The sequence below is a fragment of the Gymnoscopelus braueri genome, assembly GCF_963280865.1.
Source record: "Gymnoscopelus braueri genome assembly, chromosome: 12".
Taxonomy (NCBI): domain Eukaryota; kingdom Metazoa; phylum Chordata; class Actinopteri; order Myctophiformes; family Myctophidae; genus Gymnoscopelus; species Gymnoscopelus braueri.
Window position 1 is genome coordinate 1,900,921 of NC_137614.1, and position 21,093 is coordinate 1,922,013.

The 21,093-nt window shown below is 42.1% G+C and overlaps 1 protein-coding gene across 2 annotated transcripts; it reads left to right on the top strand.

The window, feature by feature from the left end:
• The first annotated feature begins 436 nt into the window (after positions 1-436).
• snx21 (sorting nexin family member 21) lies at positions 437-20,614 on the top strand. Of its 2 annotated transcripts, XR_013934149.1 has the most exons (7): positions 437-542; positions 7,171-7,515; positions 10,900-11,105; positions 13,514-13,655; positions 14,541-14,706; positions 15,502-18,666; positions 18,986-20,614. XR_013934149.1 is itself a non-coding variant. In XM_080444200.1 (6 exons), the coding sequence occupies exons 2-6, from the start codon at positions 7,200-7,202 to the stop codon at positions 16,052-16,054; spliced, it is 1,383 nt and encodes a 460-aa protein (XP_080300326.1). In that variant the 5' UTR covers positions 437-542; positions 7,171-7,199; the 3' UTR covers positions 16,055-20,614. The 2 variants fall into 2 exon arrangements, 1 of the variants encoding a protein (XP_080300326.1); XM_080444200.1 differs by having other exon boundaries at positions 15,502-20,614.
• The last annotated feature ends 479 nt before the right edge of the window (positions 20,615-21,093 follow it).

A 21,093-nucleotide genomic window follows, 5' to 3' on the forward strand; every position in this document is an offset into this window, starting at 1 on the left:
ATAATTCAAGCTTTCCGTGCCGCTGCAATGTTGGAGAGTTTAACGTAGTTTGATACAATCAGATAGGACGTTTCTGTTTGGTTGTATAGGCTGTCAAGGGGTTGGTATTGCAACTCTAGATTCCAGATATTAAAATAGGATCTAAAAAGTTGCTTGCTACTAGTGGGCCAGTCTCTATGAATTGAGTACAAATTTAAGGACCCCAATGGACCCCCTCTTAGCTGACCTTGTATAGAACTGTGCTTTCCTGTGTTTTTTTCTGCAAACTCCTAATAAATTATTGAATTCAATTCAATTCAATTCAATTCAATTCAATTCAATTCAATTCAATTCAATTCAATTCAATTCAATTCAATTCAATTCAATTCAGTGGCCACAAAAAAATCGCAAAACAGCGCCTGCCTGAGTCACAGAATTATATAGGTCACCGTTGTCGGTGCAACAGAAGAGAGACGGGCTGACTCAACAGACGGGGACAAGCGTTCTATAAACATTAAAACACGATGGAATATTAACATTAATAACGGACTGGTTGAAGTGAGGTGAGTGGCAATATTCATGGCGTGCATGACGGTTCATACTGTTTACTAAGGCAGTTGGTCAGTTAGTGTCCCAGTAGGACTGTAAAGAGACTGTAGGAAAGTTCACGACTAAACCAACTATCTATTTAGCGTTAACTGGTGTAACTAATCTCGTTATAACCCGTGGTGGAAAGTAACTAAGTACATGTACTCAAGTACTGTAGTTAAGCACACTTCTCAGGATTTATTTTTACCCTTACTGGAGTATTTCCAATTTTCTGTACTTTTACTTATACTCCACTACATCTCAGAGGCAAATATTATACGTTTTACTCCACTACAAATACAATTATTTGAAAACTTCAGTTACTTTATAGATTTTGATTATTATTATTACAAAACATACATTAACCACTTCAGCCCTATATACATTTAGTCCATTTGAGCTATTTTCAAAAGATTTGTATACATTTGAAAACTTGCTGGGACATTTTGCATAATGAGTACTTTTACTTTTGGTATACTTTAAGTACATTTTGATGCCAATACTTTTATACTTTTACTCAAGTACATTTTGAATTCTGGACTTTTACTTGCAACAGAATATTTCTACATTGCAGTATTGATACTTTTACTTAAGTAAAAATATTTGAGTACTTTTTCCACCACTGACGACGAGTTAACTCTCCAACCCAACAACTTGGATCACTTAACTATAGGCTACCTGTTTGATTGTTGGAAAGATTAACTTTGACAAACTGTAGCTGTTTAAGGAGGTGGCTGATCAAGTATAATGTAATGAAATAACTTATAGTTAAAGTCTGGTAGACATGGGTTTGGTGTGGTTTAGATAAAGGTAAGGAATCAGGATAATAAGGCTTGTCCTAGGAGAGACTTTATCTAATCTATGTTTACACAGCAGTCAAAAACATGGCATTTAATCATTAATTAATCAATGCAAATCAGAGGGAAAAGATTAGGACATACTAGGCTTACATTTAACTTGAAATAGGAACAGAAAGTTTGATTCAGTTTCCCACCACAGATTGACCAGTATATGACTGATGATGTTGTGGTGATGCCAAATCCTCTTTCATATTAATGCTAGGGCTGCTGTCACGATTACAAATGCGATTGTGACAGCCCCCCCTAATCACAGTCATCAAACCATTCGGTAAATCAATGTGTCCATAGTGTATTGTTCTATTCTGGCTAGAGGCTGATAGATGTAGCTACTGGCTGTTGCATTATTAAATGTGGGACATTGTTTCCATCAATGTAGCTCCCAGTGCTGTAACTGGATCCACTGGATCCAGCTCCACTGACCTAATACTTGAAACCTCTGATTGACCCAGTTAACACATGACCTGTTTGTTTGTTCTTCTAGCAATCTGTCTATATTGGTTTTGTCACAATCTGTCTGTTTTCACAGTATGCCTATATATATGGTAGGGATGGGCGGATAATCTATGGTGACTCATCTATAGTGACTTTCTCTCTGTGCAAAATGTGAAGGACTTTATGCTCTGGACTCATTAGGCAGTGTGATAGAGTAGTTATTTATCTCTGCCATGCAGGATAGAAACTAGGGATGTGCGGCTGTGCGCGTGAGTTTCATTTCCTCATGTTTGTTTGTGGGCTGCTGGCAGCCAGCTTCACACAGGAGTGTGGTGTGGGATTCTGACAAACTACATGAAAAAGAAATGTGCAGCGTCAACAATCTATGATCGTAGATGCGTTATTAACAAAGTATAAACTATAAATATAACAAAGCGACATATAACATAATATATAATAAGTATATATCAGGCTTCATGGATTTAGTGTTATACCTGGTTCTCAAACTTTTTAATGTCAAGGACCCCCAGTTTTTGCATTACCCCACAGACCCCCACAGGAACCAAATGGACCCTTACGGGTCCAGGGTCCATTTGGTTCCTAACTATAAATCATTCTCCTGGGGACCCCCTGTAACGCTCTCACGGACCCTGGGGGTCCATGGACCCCAGTTTGAGAACCACCGACCTATGACAATGAAGACAAAACAAGACGGAAAGCAAAAACGGCGTGGATCTCTGACATCATATTGACGATTATGTCAGAGATGCACATCATGGCACAATGATGACGTCAGATATCTCTAAGTTTGGGAACAGGACGTCATCTCCAAAATGTCAGCCTGATCCAAGCCCCTTGGGCTGACTTCCATGATAACATTAAAGTTAAATAAAGAAACAAAACAAAGTAAACGCTGACTGTGAAACAACATACATGTCTGTCTGTCTGTCCCCCACATATCTTGAGAATCGTCCAACTGATCAACTTCAAACGTGGCGTGCGTATCACAGAGGGAAGTCGGGCTGATTAGCGGTTGTCCAGAACCAAAAATCCATAAATCTGTCTGTGTTCCTTTCATGCCCATATTATGGAGATCCCCAATGTCATAAAATATGACATCATAGTCTGATGTCACAGTGTGATGTCACAGTCTGATGTCATAGACTGGCCTTCATGTACTATGATAAAGGGTACTGCACTAAGTACTCTTGACAACGGGTTCAACGGGTGTTGCATACTCTACCCGAGGAGCACTGCATAGCTGCAAGCAAATCGGAGGTCTCCCAGTCCACTCCCAAGATGAAGGGCTTGTCCAAGAAGGAAGGGGCCACGAGGAGGGTCAACATGAACGGATGCATCCTCTTCAGCAGTGAGACGTGGGCGCTCATCAAGGCCCGGCACCCACACCTCTACTTCGGAGGGCTGAGTCGCCTAATGGGCGCCGAGTGGGGGACCCTAGAGGCCCCCAAGAAAGCCCAGTATGAAGAGAGGGTGGCCAGAATAGTGGAGCACCACGAGCGCCAGAGGGCACACCCGCAACAGGCACCCCTCACAGCAGGTACCCCAGTAGAGGAGCCGATGGGGGCGGTGCCTTCGCTCCCTAGCTCTATGGGAATGATAAACCATGTCCCAACTTACATGCCTATGCAGGGCTCTCATGAGGGCTTGTGGAGCGTGGCCCCGATGACACCTTACACTGTAGGGGGCGCCCCGCAGTGTTGATTTTGACAGCAAATTTTTATTTAGTTTTAGTCAGTCTTTTGAATAAAATTCCAATTTAGTTTTTGTCATATTTTAGTCATCTGAAATGTCATATAGTCGACTAAATATCATAAGATTATAGTCGACTAAATATACAGTTGGTTTAGTTGACTAAAATGTATTTTGGCGGTGCCTTGATGGTGTCGTAATGGCTGATATTACACTTGGTTGCATGCTGAAAATAGCCGATCTACAAGCTCGTCGCACACAACACGTCGCACTGCGACGTGTTGTCCAGCCGGGTATGCCTGGGTACCCTGGCATCATGCCCCACCTGGGTATGAATGGCTCGACAGGAAGTCCTGCACCCGGAAGCCACTATATATAACGCAACAGCCTGTGATGTTCAGCCCAGGGTGGCATCGTGCCCCCTCATCACCAGACCCTGGACAGGGTCAACCCTCCCGCCTTCAGCCTACAACTCCCATGTCTGTGGCACCGCCACAGAACACAGAGGGTGCTCCTCCACTCAGAGGCCTTTACCTCAAATATCTGGAAGGTTTGACTTTGAACACAGAGTCTGGCAACGTGTCAGCCAGTGGGATCAGACACTCACAAAGCACAAAGGCCCCGACCGACGCCCACCTGACCAAAAGAACAGCTGAGTGAGTCGGCTGCTGTGCTGAGTCACTGGCTGAAGAGCAAAGACGACCACACCACCATGGCAGTGGTGTAAAGTAACTAAGTACATTTACTATGTACAATGTTTGAGGTGCTTTTACTTTACTGGAGTATTTCCAATTGTCTATACTTTTACTTCTACTCCACTACATCTCAGAGGCAAATATTATACTTTTACTCCACTACAATTATTTGAAAACTTTAGTTACTAGTTACTTTGCCGATGTAAATTATGACATTATAAAAGCATACATTAACCACTTTAGCCCCGTTTTATACCTAGGCTTTTTGAAAATAGCCGATCTACAAGCTCACAACGCGTCGCGAGCTTGTAGATCTGCTATTTTAAAACATTTGAGTACTTTAACTTTTTGTACTTTAAGTACATTTTGATACTAATACTTTTGTACTTTTACTCAAGTCATTTTTTAATTCTGGACTTTTACTTGTAACAGAGTACTTCTACATTGCAGTATTGATACTTTTACTTAAGTAAAACATTGAGTACTTTTTCCACCACTGCCACCATGGCAGAAGACTCCTAAAAAAAACGAAAACCCCTTAATAAAAGCTGAGCACTCATAAAATAAGAACAGGAAAACAAATCATCCACAGATCTGTCAGTGTAACAACAAAACATTTCCCCACGGAAACATTGGCCCTTCTGGGTCGTGGCGCCTCCTACGTCAAATTATTTTGGGGGTCCCCAATCCCCATTTGATTAGCTTAATGTGCAACATTGTTTTCTCTCACTCAACAGTAAAACAAACCAGCATTCTAAAGTTATAAGACCTTTTGAATACCACATCGGCCAAATTGTCAAATATTACGTAAGAAAGATAGATTGAAAATATGTATTTATCAATAAATATGTATTTATCAATCTAATCTGATAAAAATATATTACATTTGTATGTGTCCATCAATATGGTTGAAAGTGCTTGTCCTTCCAGGCAGTGCCTGCAACTTAGTTTTGGTCTGATGGCCTCCTTCTGGTATGTCAAACAATAAATAGATAGTAGGTTAACCTCGGATTGTTTACAGTATTTGATGTCACAATGACTTGGGTTGTATACAACTCTGTATCTCTGTTTGAACTTCAGAAGACTATCTGGAACCTAGCTCTACGTTTTTCCGATCTCTTCTCTGGAATATTCAGAAATATTATTTTGTCATAATAGGAAGTTTCATCTGTTTATCATTATTATTATTATATTTTTTTATATCCCATGATTTTTGTAACCCCATTTTTCACCCAGTGCCATTTGTCATGTATCCTGGGCACTACCTTCCCTCTGCCAACCTAGGGAGGCCAGGGCCGAGCGCATGCCTCCTTCAATGCATGAGAGCCAACTGACCTTTTTGTCACCTGACAGGGGAGAGTTTCCCTGGTTGGACGTAGCTCGTGGAAGGAACACGTTATTCCAACCAGTTCCTTTCCTCTCCATCAGACGCCCCGGCTGGCCAGGGGGAGGCAGTATAGTGACCAGGATTACTGCATGTTTTTGTGAGGGTAGTTTCATCTGTTTATTGATTTTATGAATTTATATCTGACAGATAGATATGGACCTGTATTTACTATTTACTAGAGAAAAATAAAGCTATCAGAGGCAAACATTGCGAAAATAGCCGATCTAGAAGCTCACAACGCCTCGCAGTTGTGAGCTTGTAGTTCGTCTATTTTCACAATATTTATCTGTGGAACAGAGTCAAACTAAAATGTAATGCCTACAATTCCAAGTGCTTGTCAGGGTGGGGGGTCCCCAGTTCAAATATGATTATTTTGGGGGTCACGGTCTGAAAAGTTTGGGAACCACTGTCCTTTGTAGTCTGGTAAACCCCCCTCCCTCCGGAAATCTCATTTGCATTTGATTTCAGGAAGGAGTCTGGGATTGCTCAGGGCGTAAAGCTGCCCGGTCGGCTGCGTGTTAGAACCAATCAGCGGCTGCTAGGGGCGATCATCCAATCACCTGCCAAGTAACTTGAAAAAATTAAAACGCCGTCTGTCATCGATTCTGCTACCGGAGTCTCAGATGGAAGTAGGCTGTGAAACAAAATGTGTGTCGCAAGCTTCTTCCATTTGACGGAGTCAGGTTATGTCCTTTGTGCCCTGATGCTGAGAAACTGACTGAACATCCCCCAGACATACAGTAGAACTCTCAACTCACTGTTATACCCCTAAATGCTCTTTAGAAAGGATTATTTGCCATAGAACTCCTATTTATTTAAAAGAACAGAACTACAATCTTTCAACACGTTGCGTCAAGATGGTTTGATAGCTTGTAGATCTGTTATGTTTTTGCACTGTCACGTCTAACATGAAGTTGCAGGACTTTTTTCCCAGCCGAATGATAATCTTGATGCTGTGATCAGCATTGCTTCATCGTTGACCCTTCATCTACCCATGCAGTGCTTGTTATAATTTGCTCAAGACAATTTACACCAAGGGACTTCAATGTTTTTCTGGTCAAGGACCCCTTAGCTGAGAGCGAGAGATGAAGCAGGGACCCTCCACTACATATTGTATAAAATTGTGTGTAGATTAAACCTTTTCATAGATTTCATAGATAGCTTCATAGACGTGTTTGTGTAGAATTGTGTTGGATTCATGTTGTTAATGTGTATTTTCAGACAGTTCAACCACTTGTGATCTCAATACTTAGAAAACTTGCGCTTGGTCTGCTCTTTTTTCCCCCAACACCAAACCTCTTTGCCGAAAATAGCCGATCTACAAGCTCATAGAGTCACAACGCCTCCCAGTTGTGAGCTTGTAGATTGTCTATTTTCGGCTAATGTTCCCGTCAGAATAGGGATGCTAGAGAGAAGAAAAAAAGAAAGTCCCTCAATAGAACAATCGCTAAGAAAATAATGCATAGTTCCAGCCCTATTATGTGACATCTTTTACCTCTCTTTCCGCTTGTCTCTCCAGCCCCACCTGGTGGCCAGGAGGAGGCCTGCATGGCATCTCGGCTGCTGGACCGACTCAAACGCTCGTTGTTCAGAGACGGCCAGGGGGCGGGGCCTGAGGGGGTGGGGCCAGCCGACCAACCAGGAAGTGATCCGGATGGCGGAGGAGGAGGAGAACACTTTCCGGAGGATGAGGACCAGTGGGAGGCGGAGCTGGAGGAAGAGGAGGAGTGTGTGACCGACAGGCTGGTGGGAACGCTGTGCTTCGATGGGGGCGGGCTCGGCGAGGAGGAGGGGTCGGGGTCGGGGCTGGACAGCGACTCTGACTTCCTGGGAGAGTCCATGGAGGAGGTGCTTAGCAGCACAGGTAAGACACTGGAGGCGGGGCTTACTCGTAGGTAAGATGCCGTGGAGGCGGGGCTTAGTCGTAGGTAAGATGCCGTGGAGGCGGGGCTCAGGTAAGATGCTGTGGAGGCGGGGCTTACAACCTGTGAGCCATGCATTCCATAGCCCCAATGAAAAAAAATAAATCAAATGGCGGCCTATACTGGGGGTCCTTGAAATAAAAAATTAAGTTTGAGAATCACTGCAATAGATGACTGAATGTTATAATCATAACCGAAGACTAAAGGCATCCTGAAAAAAGTATGATCGCTTTGGGGTGATGATAATGTTTATTACACGGCTTGGTTGAATGCTTGATTCTGATTGGTCAATCGCTGAATTCAGCTGTGTGTTACTTCTTGATAATGACCGATGAGCTCTATAACAGACCGCTGTCTAATCAAAGACTCAGAGCACCTGGCTCATATCAACCTGCGCTGCTTGATTTATTTTTATGCCGTATCCAACATGACAGCCATGTAAACAAACACACGTCATGTCATTTACAGCTAAACGTTGCTCTCCAGAATGTTTTTGAAAACATTTGAAGGGTGATATAGACAATGCAGTAACCAAAAATGTATTCTATTTGATCCACTACACTTCCTTTTTTTCTGAGGCGACCATCTCCGCCCAGCGCAAAACACTTTTGGAATACTTTCATTGCCGTAAGCAAGGACAATACTTCGTTTTGTCGTTACTTTTGGGTCAATTTATTAATGTATTTATTAAGTAGCCGTGTAATACTAATAAGCGTGATAATTAACACCTCGGCTATCGCCTCTGTGTTAAATCATCCTGTCGGGGGTTATGTTTCAACAACGACCAGCGCGCTGACAATTATCCCTTGCATAATCGCAGTAGCAGAGGGTGGGGGTGCACTGAAGACCTGCCAGAGCTCTGGATCAATCAGATCTTCTCAATCAAAACAAAAGACCACATGACAACGGATCAGATGTCATGATCATGTTTAGAGGTGGCTTTGTTTTGTTCTGTGAGCTCTGTATGCTCTGAATTATGCAGGAAGAAAACTAAAGGCCTTGCATGACACAAACACCACAAACTGCACACCTTCTGTGACAAGTATACAGTAAATGCAATAAGATAGGAGTGCAACAGTTAATGGAATTACTTGATTTAATACAATTAAAAAATCGCTATTTTAATAAGATAATCGATTGATAATTATTCCTTATTTTGGGCTTGTCATTATTGGTGAAAAGTTTCAAAACACTTCAGAAATAGTGAAAATAGCCGATAGTTTTTACAGCTATCGGGGGGAAAAAAAACATACAAATGAAATATGGAGATACAAGGTTTCTTCCTGACAGCAACGATATAGTTTGTATGTACTTTAAGATGTGGCTCTTTGGCCTGTTCAGGCATGCATTATGTTGGCTAATAACCACACTGCCCTGCAATGCCTCTGCATTCTAAGGATACACAAGGACACCCTTCCCTTTTCCTGCTTAAATAACTACTTTAAATCAGATACACAGACACACTGTCTAGAACATTCTATTCTCTGTATCTTTGAGGAATCCAATGATAGATTTATGGTGCTTTGTTTACAAGGACATAGTGGTACAACTCATGATCCAATCAGTGTGAGTTGTTTGACTGGCTTTTTGCCATGATGAGGCTGGCAATGCTGATAAGAACACACTGAAGCACACGTATATCGTTGCAGCGTGGCAGACACCTTTAGACATGAATTATGATACAGTTAGTATTGTGCAGAAGTAGCAAAAATAACAGATCTACAAGCTCACAGCGCGTCACTTCACGATGCATCTTGAGCTTGTAGAGCTGCTATTTTTGCTATCACCTAATGATATGCCCAAAATAGGGACACCAGGTTCAAAATGGTTAAGTGTGTCTATGGCTTTTATAAATATTGAACCAATGAAAAGTATGAACAAGAACTGTTGACCCGACAGTGACAATATACGGTAGTTAAGTGACACTTAATATGTGTTTAATGGCCTTCTCACAATCTCACACACACACACACACACACACACACACACACACACACACACACACACACACACACACACACACACACACACACACACACACACACACACACACACACACACTAGGAGGAGTTCCAGCTATAGGGGTATAAAGGTCTCCGTGTCACAGCAGGACAGCTTTTAATTCTAGTTTGGCAGATTTCCCTCTTGGCACCAAGTGTTTCTATACTTGAGTAAATACTTTGAAGGGAATCTATTTAGTGTTTTGCCCACTTTACTACACATCGCTGTGAACCCATTTCTGTAAGACTAAATTCTATCCTCAAGAGCCCTTAAGGTTTCAACAGCCTTTTTTTTTATTGATTGAATACTTTATTAGCAGTTTGCAGAAAAAAGCACAGGAAAGTACAGTTCAATACAAGGTCTGCTAAGAGGATTTAAAACACAAGAAAGCCTATGGCTTGTTCCTATTGGGGTGCACTGACATTCTATGGAACTACTCCCTACATCCTCGCTAAAAATGTAGCCATCATATCACAAAGTAAGTAAAACCCGACCGATGTATTTGGTTTGGCCGATATATCGGTCATTATTTAACTTACATCATTACCGGGAATTATGCAGCTGATGTGTTCCGATTTTTAACCTTTCTCAACCTGGCATCCCTATTTTGGACATGTCGTTACAGGTCAAGATTTAAAATTGAAACTTTAATCAAATCTAACTTTTTCAAATTGATTAAAAGATTTTGCACCGAAAATCACCACCAGTGAACTCCAATATTTTACCACAATATGAATACAATAATAAAGAGCGATTAAATGGATAGTTAAACCCCAAAATGCCTTTTTTTCTATCGATTAGTCACCCTATGAGAGACTTGAATTCATGGATATTTTTTTAGTTTTTGTCGCATTCCTAAGCCAATAATTTGATGACCGGCAGCGGTTCCGCTAGGAGACACAACAAGTCTCCTTTGTTTCTCCTACTGGCACCGCTGCCTACCGGTCGGCTGGTCATCAAATTATTGGCTTAGGCGACAAAAAAAAAAAAAAAAACATCTATGAATTCAAGTCTCCATGGGGTGACTAATCGATTTTTTTTGGGTGAACTATCCCTTTAAAGTTAAAAAGAAGAACAGTATGTGCAATGGCTCATGGGGGAAGTAGTTCCTTTACTCTAAATATGCGTCTTGTACCTTTTTGATTGATTCCAGGCTTAATATAAGGATTTTCTGAAATGTCTATGGAGATTGGAGAAAAACGAATGGGATATCTATCTGTGGTACCTGCGCCGGTGACAAACATACCGGCCACTATTACAGTACGCTCTATTACCAGTCTTTATATAAAACATATCCATCTCTCTTCATCTCTCTTCCTCTGTAGAGACCAGTCCAGGAGGGAGCGTGTCTCCCTCAAGCTCCTCCCTGTTTACTCGCCAGCTTCAGGAGAGCTGGAGGAGCCTGCGAGGCCCCGCCCCCTCCTGTAGACCGCAGAGTGACAGCAGCGTCTCCTGCAGAACGCAGACGGACAGCTTGCTGTTCGAGGTGACGGACGCCAGCGTGGTGCAAGATGGGACCTCCAAATATGTGGTGAGTCACAACGATGGACTATATGAGAACAATGCAGTTTTGTCTGAGTCACAAGTTCAACGCCTTACGAGAATGTGTCTTGTCTCCTTGTATATTGTAACGGTTAGTAAATGCAATGCCAGAAGGTGCCTCCTTTTAGTTTTGCTGTTCTTACTGGAGTTCAGACATAATTTAGATGTATATAACGAAGAAATCAAAGATACACAACACATAACCAGCAGATACAGGACTTAAAGGGATACTTCACTTTCGGGCCGGGGACACATTTAAAAAAAATATTAAAAATAAATGAAAAAAGTTATGGAAAATTCATGGCCCCCTCACGACACGCAGTGTCCTACTAATGTGTGAGGGGGCCATGAATTTTCCATAACTTTTTTCATTTATTTTTAATATTTTTTTTAAATGTGTCCCCGGCCCGAAAGTGAAGTATCCCTTTAAGTGAGGTTACACACAAGGTGTGAAAGTGGTAACACATCGTCACGGGCATAGAGGCAGGTATGTGCATGAGAAAAAAGTAGCAACGCATTGGAAGGTCCACATGGAGTAGAAATTATGTAGGTAAAAATCCACATGGCAGGACCACAGGGAAAGTAAAGGCCGCATAAAGGAACAGACCCACATGAAGGGAGGAAAACAGTCTCTCTTTCAAGTTAAGTGTTCCAGTTGACAGTAATAATAATAATAAACTTTATTTGTATAGCACCTTTCATGACATGAAGTGCTTTACAGAAAAAGCAAAAAGAATTTAACAAAGCAGCAAAAAAAGCATTAAACAACATTAAAATTATAGCAAAAACAATGCAGTGAATCAGGCAAAACAGTGAAGACATATGAATAACAACACAGAGATTACAAAAATCAACTAAAAGCAAGAGTGAAAAAATAGGTCTTGAGCTGTGCTTTAAAGCTATCTACAGAGGTGGTGTGATCAGGCCTTGTTCAGCAGTCTGATGGAAGCCGGGTGGAAGCTGTTCAGAAACCTGGTGGTCTTATAATAATAATGATACACTTTATTTATAAAGTGAAAACAGTGTTTACAAATTGCTTCACAGTGTCAAGATAAAAAAAAACATCCACAGGGATAAGCAACAATAGTCAATTTAAAATTCATGGAAAAAATTAAACCAAAGCATAAACGTACATACACATATATATTATTGAAAGTAACACAATTGAGACAACCAAATGTGGAGGATAAGGGTATTAAAATCTAAGTATACAAATTTTGGTATACAAATGAGTTTTCAGGAGTGATTTAAAAGATGACACTGACTTAGCTAGCCTTAGATCCACAGGCAGGGCATTCCAGAGCCTGGGCGCCCGGGCCGCAAAAGCCCGATCGCCCATGGTGACGAGGTAAGTCCAGGGAACTTCCAAGTTCCAAGGGCACTTCTTGCCCTTGATACTACGGTGGGCCTCCTTGCCTGGCCGTGGTCGTGGTAGGGGTGTGAATAGTTTGTGGCTGGGGTGGTGCCTGTCCTTCACGATACGGTGAGCTTTGACAACACACTACTTCTCGTAGGGAGGGAGGGAGGGAGGGAAGGTCATTCCCATTATGTTATATGGTCCATGTTTAAATTCTGCTAAATAAATTAGCTGTGTGTTGTTGACCTACACCCATGGTCTGTCAATCAATAACCTGGCTCACCTGTTCATGCTGCTAGTATCTACACCTGCCTCTATTAACCCATTAAAACCGGGAAAGCAATCGGTGTAATTTTAGATTTTAGCTAGGTATCATCTCTGTCCGGTGGAAACCTTATATGTCCAAAACTGTTGCTTTGGTTCATGATTCAAATTCAATACCATCAAAAGTAGCAGATCTACAAACTCGAAACGCAATGTTTCGCGCCGCATTTTGAGCTTGTGGATCTGCTACTTTTGATATTTTTTTGCGACGCTGGAGCATGATCAAGTAGGGCGTTAAAGTTGTTGTTCACCTAATTTTTTTTTCTTATTTTCTATCAATTACACACGCCATGAAGCCGTGAATTCATGGAGATTTTTTAGTTTTTGTCACATTCCTGAGCCAATAATTTGATGACCGGGCCATCGGTCAATAGGAAATTCAGTATAGGAGACCACCGGTCATCAAATTATTGGCTTAAGAATGTGACAAAACCAAAAAAATCTCCATGGCTTTATGGCATGTGTAATTGGCAGAAAATATTTATATTTTTTGGGCGAACTACTCCTTTAATTTATGGAAAGAACACAAAAGGTTAGAACATGGAGAAGAGGGTTTCTGCCTGAAAGCGACGATGTATAGCAACATGAAAGCTGTTAGGATTTAGAATACTTTGAAGAATCGTCCTCAGGCCTAAACGGGTTAAGTTACAATATGTCTGTCTGTCTGTCTGTCTGTCTGTCTGTCTGTCTGTCTGTCTGTCCGTCCGTCCTTGCAGTTGTACACCATCCATGTGAGCCAGTCGGGCGGTGGAGATAAGACCCCCGCCGTCATCACCAGACGATACTCTGACTTCCAGAGGCTCCACAGCACGCTGCGCCGTCACCACGGAGACCACATGGAACGCGTCTGCTTCCCTCGTAAGAAATGACAGGAGAAGCTGCTTTCCATTCTTTACGGCTGTACATTAAGAGGTCTTCTGTGGATCCTGGGTGTGTTTATCGTTATGTGTATTTATTACCCGAGTGGGTCCGAGAAGACCTGTACTCAAGGTTGATACTGAAGGAGATAAAAGCATGAAGTGCTGCATGATGATTAGGCTGACCTAGGATCAGATTGCTGCAGCGCAATATACGGGGGGAAAAAAGGTTTCCTGCACATGCATACCAGGCTGACAGCCAGTGGTGGAAAAAGTACTCAAATGTTTTACTTAAGTAAAAGTATCAATACTGTAATGTAGAGATACTCTGTTACAAGTAAAAGTCCGGAATTCTAAATTTACTTGAGTAAAAAAAAGTTAAGTAAGTATTGGAAATGGGAAATACTAAAGTAAAGTACAAATACCTCAAAATTGTACTTAAGTACAGTACTTGAGTACTGTACATGCACTTAGTTAATTTACACCACTGCTGACAGCAGAGTTGTGAGAACGCATCAAACTATACCTCCATGTGATCAAAGCTGCACGCCCCACGTGCGATCATGGATTCCTTCTTCTTCATCAAGGTGAAAACATTACATTTTATTAAATTTTCTCTTACTGGCTGCGACCTGCTAGATTCCATTATGGAGTAGTAGCCTATTACTGGCATGTACTGGTAGAAGAAGCAATTGTAATTATTAGGTTTGCCAGGTCCATATAATACCGTGGGGTCCACAGATTTCGCTTGGGGACCATGTCTTTTTTGGAGGGTTTGGGTTTGTCATTTTGGACCCATGAAGAGCTCTACTGTACATTATCAATACAGTCCTGCGTATTACGCTCCCCATAGCAACCGTTGTCTCTGTGCGTGTTGTGTTGCTAGGGAAGCGGCTCCACAGGAACTTCACGGCGGAGACCATCGCTAAGCGAAGCCGAGCCTTTGAGCAGTACCTGTACCACCTGTGTTCTCAGTCTGTCCTGCGGGAGGCGCTGTGTGTCAGACACTTCTTCTACCTGACAGACCTGCACACAGGACAGCTGCTGATCAGGTAACTCATATTAATAATATTTAAAGGCATACTGTGTAACTTTAACAATGAAAGAAAAGTTATTATTGATATAGTTTCACTGTTATTATTCTCACAATTACCATTACCATTCCATGTATTTTTTGGTTTTGTTTTTTGCGCAACATCTCTAAACACTATTTTATTAGTGCCTTTTGTATGTGACTATTGTCATGCCAGACCCCTGAACGGTGTTTGTGCCAAGTTTGGTCCAGATCGGAGCAACTTTAAGCCTCGCAATGATACGTTTGTGACGTCCGCCGTCGACTCACCGTCGACCCACCCTCTAGGCCAGTGGTTCTCCACCTTTTCAGGCCACGACCCCCCAACATAATCATATTTGAACTGGGGACCCCCCATCCTGACAAGCACTTGGAATTGTATGAGTTGAGGCATTACATTTAGTTTGACTCGGTTCCACAGATAGATTTTGTCAAAATAGCCGATCTACAAGCTCACATCGCAAAGTTTTGCCTCTTTCTTATATTATTTGGCCAATGTTTTACCAGTTTTTATAGTATTGTTTGTTGATTACTTTTGACGCTGTAATGGTCTTTTTTAATTTAATTTATTTTCTTTATTTTTTTGGGGGGAATTAAAAGGGTTTAAAATTGACACTTTACTGTCATCTGGGGACCCCCCCCAAAATCATGTGGGGACCCCCCCCCCGGGGCCCCGACCCACAGGTTGAGAAACACTGCTCTAGGCAATTTTAATATAGGATCAAATGTAAACATTTAAAGGTGACTTAACAGTATAGTTGTGTTTTATTGTCAGGGTGGGCAGGTACCAGGAGGCCGTGGGACCGCTGTTCAACGCCAAGTCGCTGCAGCTCAAACTGGGCTGGGCCTGTTACTACGGCAACCAGACCCATCAACACGGCAACCAGGGACAGTCCCCGCCCCCCGCCGCCTCGCATTGGTTCTACACCCTGGTCGCCTTGGCGACCTGCTTCCAGGAAATGGAACAGCTGGAGGAGGCTCAGGAAAACTGTGACCACGCCCTCCAAACCCTAGCCCCGCCCGCCTTAGACACGCCCACGTCCACGCCCCTGTCGAACGATCAGCCGCTCCCGCTGGCCGGCGACGACGGCCAGCGGGACGGCCACCATGCGGAGCCACGCCTCCACATGAACAAGCCACACCCGCTCCTGCTCCCGTTGCTGCGGGCGGTGGTGCGCCTGTCGTGGCAGACGGGGAGGGACAAGCGCCGGTGGGAGGAGCTTCTGCATCAGCTGGAGGAGGAGTGGGCGGGGCTAGACAATCAGTCGAGCGTCAAAGAGTTCCTGGTCAAACACAACCTGCAGGAAGGGACTGAGGGAGAAGGCTAGAACACACACACACACACACACACGCACACACACACACGTTTACATTACTATACTTGTTAGGACATAAGCATTTTAGGACTGCATCGAAAGTAGCCGAAAAATATCAGATATACAAGCTCACAACGCGTCGCACTGTGACGCGCTGTGAGCTTGTATGTCTGATATTTTCTGGTGTGCGCCGCTGGCGTGCAACTAAGTATAAATCAGGCATAACTCTAAACCCTAACCCCTCAACCTAACCTTTAAATGTCTTAATTCTAAACTTGTACCGTAAATCTAACTCCATAAAACAACCATGTCTCTTGTGAGGATGAGGAAAGTGGTGTCTATTTCTCACATTCTGCTATACTTATGGGGGGGGGGGTTTGGCCCTCACAAGTATAGTAATTACAAATACACACACAGAGTACAATCACTATCTATCTTTATGTAGTCGTATCATGTTATCATGTACATAATCGAATCATGTAAAGCCTTACAGAATAGTTTACTGTAATGGACTTACGGTTTACATTCATGCTTCTACCCAATAAAAGGTCAAGTTATGCTTTGCGTGACAAGTGTTCGCCCCCCTGCAGAAAGTGACGTCAAAACGATAAAACATGTGTCACAGAGGACCTTGACAGACGGACGGTGTCACGTACTTGTGGTAAAATGAATGGTCACAGACGCTTCATTAAATGTCACGTACTCTGATTGGTTGGGAAGATGACATAAGCTCCGTTACCACAGAGATGCACTAGACCATATTCACTTCCTTGTTTAGGTTTTCTGGTGACTCTGTCGGCGAGTCACAGACCGTATGAATGCTCCAAACTCAGAATGTTGAGACACACAGTGCAATGTGGCCTTCCACACTTGTTGCTCAAAGCATAAATTGACCTTAAGCCAGGGTTTCTCAACCTTGGGAGTGGGTCATGGTATGTCATGACAGAGCAATAATTGTATCATTTCATGTACTGGTTACTGGCGGTCAGTCAGTGGTGGAGATGATGGGCTGTTACAGCGTTTCTCATATTTTTACTAGATATTTTAGCCGAAGGCACATTTAATAGTCAGTAGCTCTGTGTTTTAAAAAGGGAAAGAATTGTGCATTTCATGACATATGCATATTATATTTAATAATAATAATGTGATAAGCTTTGATGTTGTTGTGAAGATATAAAGATTTGTAGGGGAATGAGCTGGGGTTTGAACTAGAAGAAATAGACATGGATGAGGGACATGAGTAGACATTGTAGGTGTGATTTACAACACAGAACGTGTTTTTTTGTTGCAATATGCTCTGTGCATAACTGTATTCCTAGGCATACCTTCCTGTTCCATTTCATTTTCCCATAGCTTCGTTGACTGCCTCGGCATCAGATTTAAACCGGAAACACGTGTTTCCAGTTCAAAATCTGGCACCGAGCCAATCCAATGAGAAAATAAACCAGAATAGGAAACGGGTACGGACGGCCACCTTCTGAAAACCTGGGGAATACAGTTATGCACAGAGCCTACTTTTGTGTCTTGAGGGCCGATGGCTCCTGAGTGCAGTTCCACACGAAATCTCCTATCAGCACATTGATGATTTCCCAAGTATTGTGAGTCTCAGCAGCCACTGTAGGTGTGGTGGTGCTGAGTACTTCCTTTGTGACGTAAGGCCTATAGAGTGCACATCTGGAGACTGGGGGCCCTTTAACGCTCGTTGCTGGTTTTACAACCCACGTGGGGGTTTTGTTCGACTCACAGATGTTTCGCAGTATCCCCCCCCCCCACAAGCATGTTTTGTAAATCAGTGGTTCTCTCAAAGTGACCCCCATGGGTTCCAAGGGGGTCCCCAGCTAAATTATTGATAGTTGGGAACCAAATGGATCATTACAGGGATGTTACTATGAGTGTACTTATGGAACCAAATAGACCCTTATGGGTCTGTAACTGTGTGTACAAATGGAACTATTTGGCTCTCAGAGTTACGGCATCACCTGGTCTAATGCATAGCAAACTGGGGGTCTGTGACATTTAAAAGTTTGAGAACCACTTGTTGTAAGTGAATGGAATAGGTTGTAGCTGATCACATAGACTGGTTGTGTTGCACTCTTGCACTTTCCTGTTTTGAGTCTCTGCTTTGCCTTCCAGCTCCGTTCATCTCGTCTCAACTCCCTGACCGTTGTAACGCCTGATGTGGGCAGCGTCTCACAGCAAAGCATGTTAATAACAATTATTATAACACATTTCATACGTAAAGGGAATTCAAACAGCTCTACATAAGGCATAAGATGCTTTTGAAGAGAATGAACCACTTAAACTCAAAGACAAGAGATCAAACAAACAAACAAAAAAAAGATATACTTAATTGACTGGGATCCCTTAGGGTTCTATACTAGGTATGCTAGTATTACCCCTTTACACGAAATCTCTTCAGATCTACAAGCTCACATTATTTGTGTGTCTCCAGCAGAGTTTCTAGTGTCTCTATCTTAGCCTGGTAAACCACCCCGGTCGCGGAAATCACATCAAATGAAATGTTATATCCTTAACCGGGCTATCTCTATCTCTCTCTGGAAGAGGTTGCACATGAACTCTGCAGCCGCACTGAGGCGCTCCAACACAAACACTCTGACATTAAAGTAATACTAGGTAACTTTAAAAAAAAAACTAAAGTTAAATTTTATACCTTTTGTGAGCATTATAGGATTTGAAGATGGAAAAACAACAGCAAAAGAAAACACAGCTTCACGGTAACTAAAGCTCCACTGGCTTAGAGAAACGATCCGCAAATAGTATAAAACAACAAAAAATAACGCTTTTTGAAACGCTTCCGCCTTCCGGTGAAAACAAATGGAATTCTGGGTATGCAGGAATCCGCTAAAGACCTGCAATGACGGTAGTGACCAGCAGAGTTTGCTAAAAATCGTTATTTTGGGACTTGCACAGTACCCCTTTAAGCTCCACACTACAAACATCAGCACCGCGCTGTTTTTCCAAAACACACAATATCTCCTCTCCCACCGACGTCACGTGTTCATTTATCGACAGCCTTACAGACTCCATTTGACTCATTTTACCTCCTTATTGCCACCTGGTGGTGGATGTGTGTAACAGTCAACCAGTGGTGTGTTCTAGGTTTTTTCGGAGGGATACGATAATCATTCCCTGAACGACATGCGCGTGGTCGTGGAGATACGCTAGCGCGTTTTCAATGGATGAAATGGTCAGTAGAGGGCTACGCTTGGCTACGAATAGTTTCTGTAGGCAACACTACGTATATAGCGTAACACGGTAGAACACACCACTGCCGTCAACTGATTACTCTACGTGCGTTACTTGTGACGCAGCTTTGTGAGCTTGTAGATCTGCTATTTTTGCAGAATGTTTACCCCAGAATAAGGATGCTAGGGTTCATGTAGTTAAAGAACAGAAGGAATAAACAAGAGGTAAAAGTGAAAGAGGCATAACAGAATAAAGGTAGGCTGACATCTTTAATGAAAGGCAGTGAAGAGAAGTTTTTATCTTGGTTTCAACTAGTCTGTGCAAGTCTCATCCTCTGGAGGTTTGGTACAACTTAGTGTGGCATAATATTAATGCTGTGTGAGGACGAGGATATCATGGTATTTGTGGTACAGACGGTGAAATATGATTTTGTCGCTGTCAGCCAAAACCTTGTATGTCCAGAACCTATGTTCCAATGGATCCAATGTAATTGATTATTTAGGCACATTCATAAGTTAAATATTTATAAAACACACAACAACTTCCAAATGTGTCAAGAGTACCAAAAATAGCAGATCTACAAGCTCACAACACGTCACACAGCGACACAGCTTCTAGATCTGCAATTTTTGCTACTTTTGCGTTTACAAAAAAAATAACATTAAAAGTTGAAGAATGGAGATATAAGGTTTCTGCCCGACAGCGACAATATACTGTAGTGTAAACTAATCCACTTACCGTGAAGAAACGACAAAACTATTCACATCATTTTAACATGATCTAGAATGATCTGGATCATTTTAAATATGAATACAATGATTTGTAGAATTTTGATGGTTTATAGAATTATTATGTATCATTTATCATCATGTAAAATGCTGATGTAGCCTGTTGACTTGCAGTGATGGATACAGGTACACAGATCTGAGAATGCTAAAAGGAACTACATGCATTTGGGGGCTGCATCTATCGATTAACGTCCTTGCGATTGTTCCATCAATTTCTTTTTGGATTAATTGAAGAATCGAGAAGCGCGTATTTTGAATCGACTAATTTGATTTGTCACATAAGCCCTATTTTATATTTTGTGTAACACTAAAATAGCTAATCAACAAGCTCACAACGCATTAATGCTGTGATAAGCTTGCTGTTTTAGCTATTTTTGAAAATTATTTTATTAAAATAGTATTTTTTTTATAATTGACTGTTTCACCCCACATGCATTCTATATACAATACTGAGTACATAAGATCAACCAACTACAGACTAACTGCCACATACACACTCCAAAGTGCCTGTTTCCATGACGTGAGTGAAGTTAGATGTAAGCCTTTGTTTAATAAAGTGCATCATATGCTGACTGAACTGCTGCTGTATTTCTGCTCCTTTGAGTTCTTGGAGAAATTAAGTTGATCCATTAAGACCGGGTACGTGTCTGTGTCACTTTAAGATTTCTTTGGCTATTCAAAAATAGCAGATCAAGCTCATAGCGCGGCAGTCAAGCTTGTAGATCTGCTGTTTTTGAGAAATAATCGTGAAAATGTGTGCAACTTTTTGAATATATATATATTTTTAAAGTGATCATAGGTAACTAAAATCTTTGCTTTGCTTTGTATTAAATGCTGGCCTGAGCCAAATATTGTTAACATAGGAAGATACACCATCCCAATTGGAGCCACTAGAGGTGACATGGTACACAAATCCTAATGGTCTCCTACAGTAAGTGGGCGCCGGCGTCTGTACCTTTGTATTAAATGCTGGCCTGAGCCAAATATTGTTAACATAGGAAGATACACCATCCCAATTGGAGCCACTAGAGGTGACATGGTACACAAATCCTAATG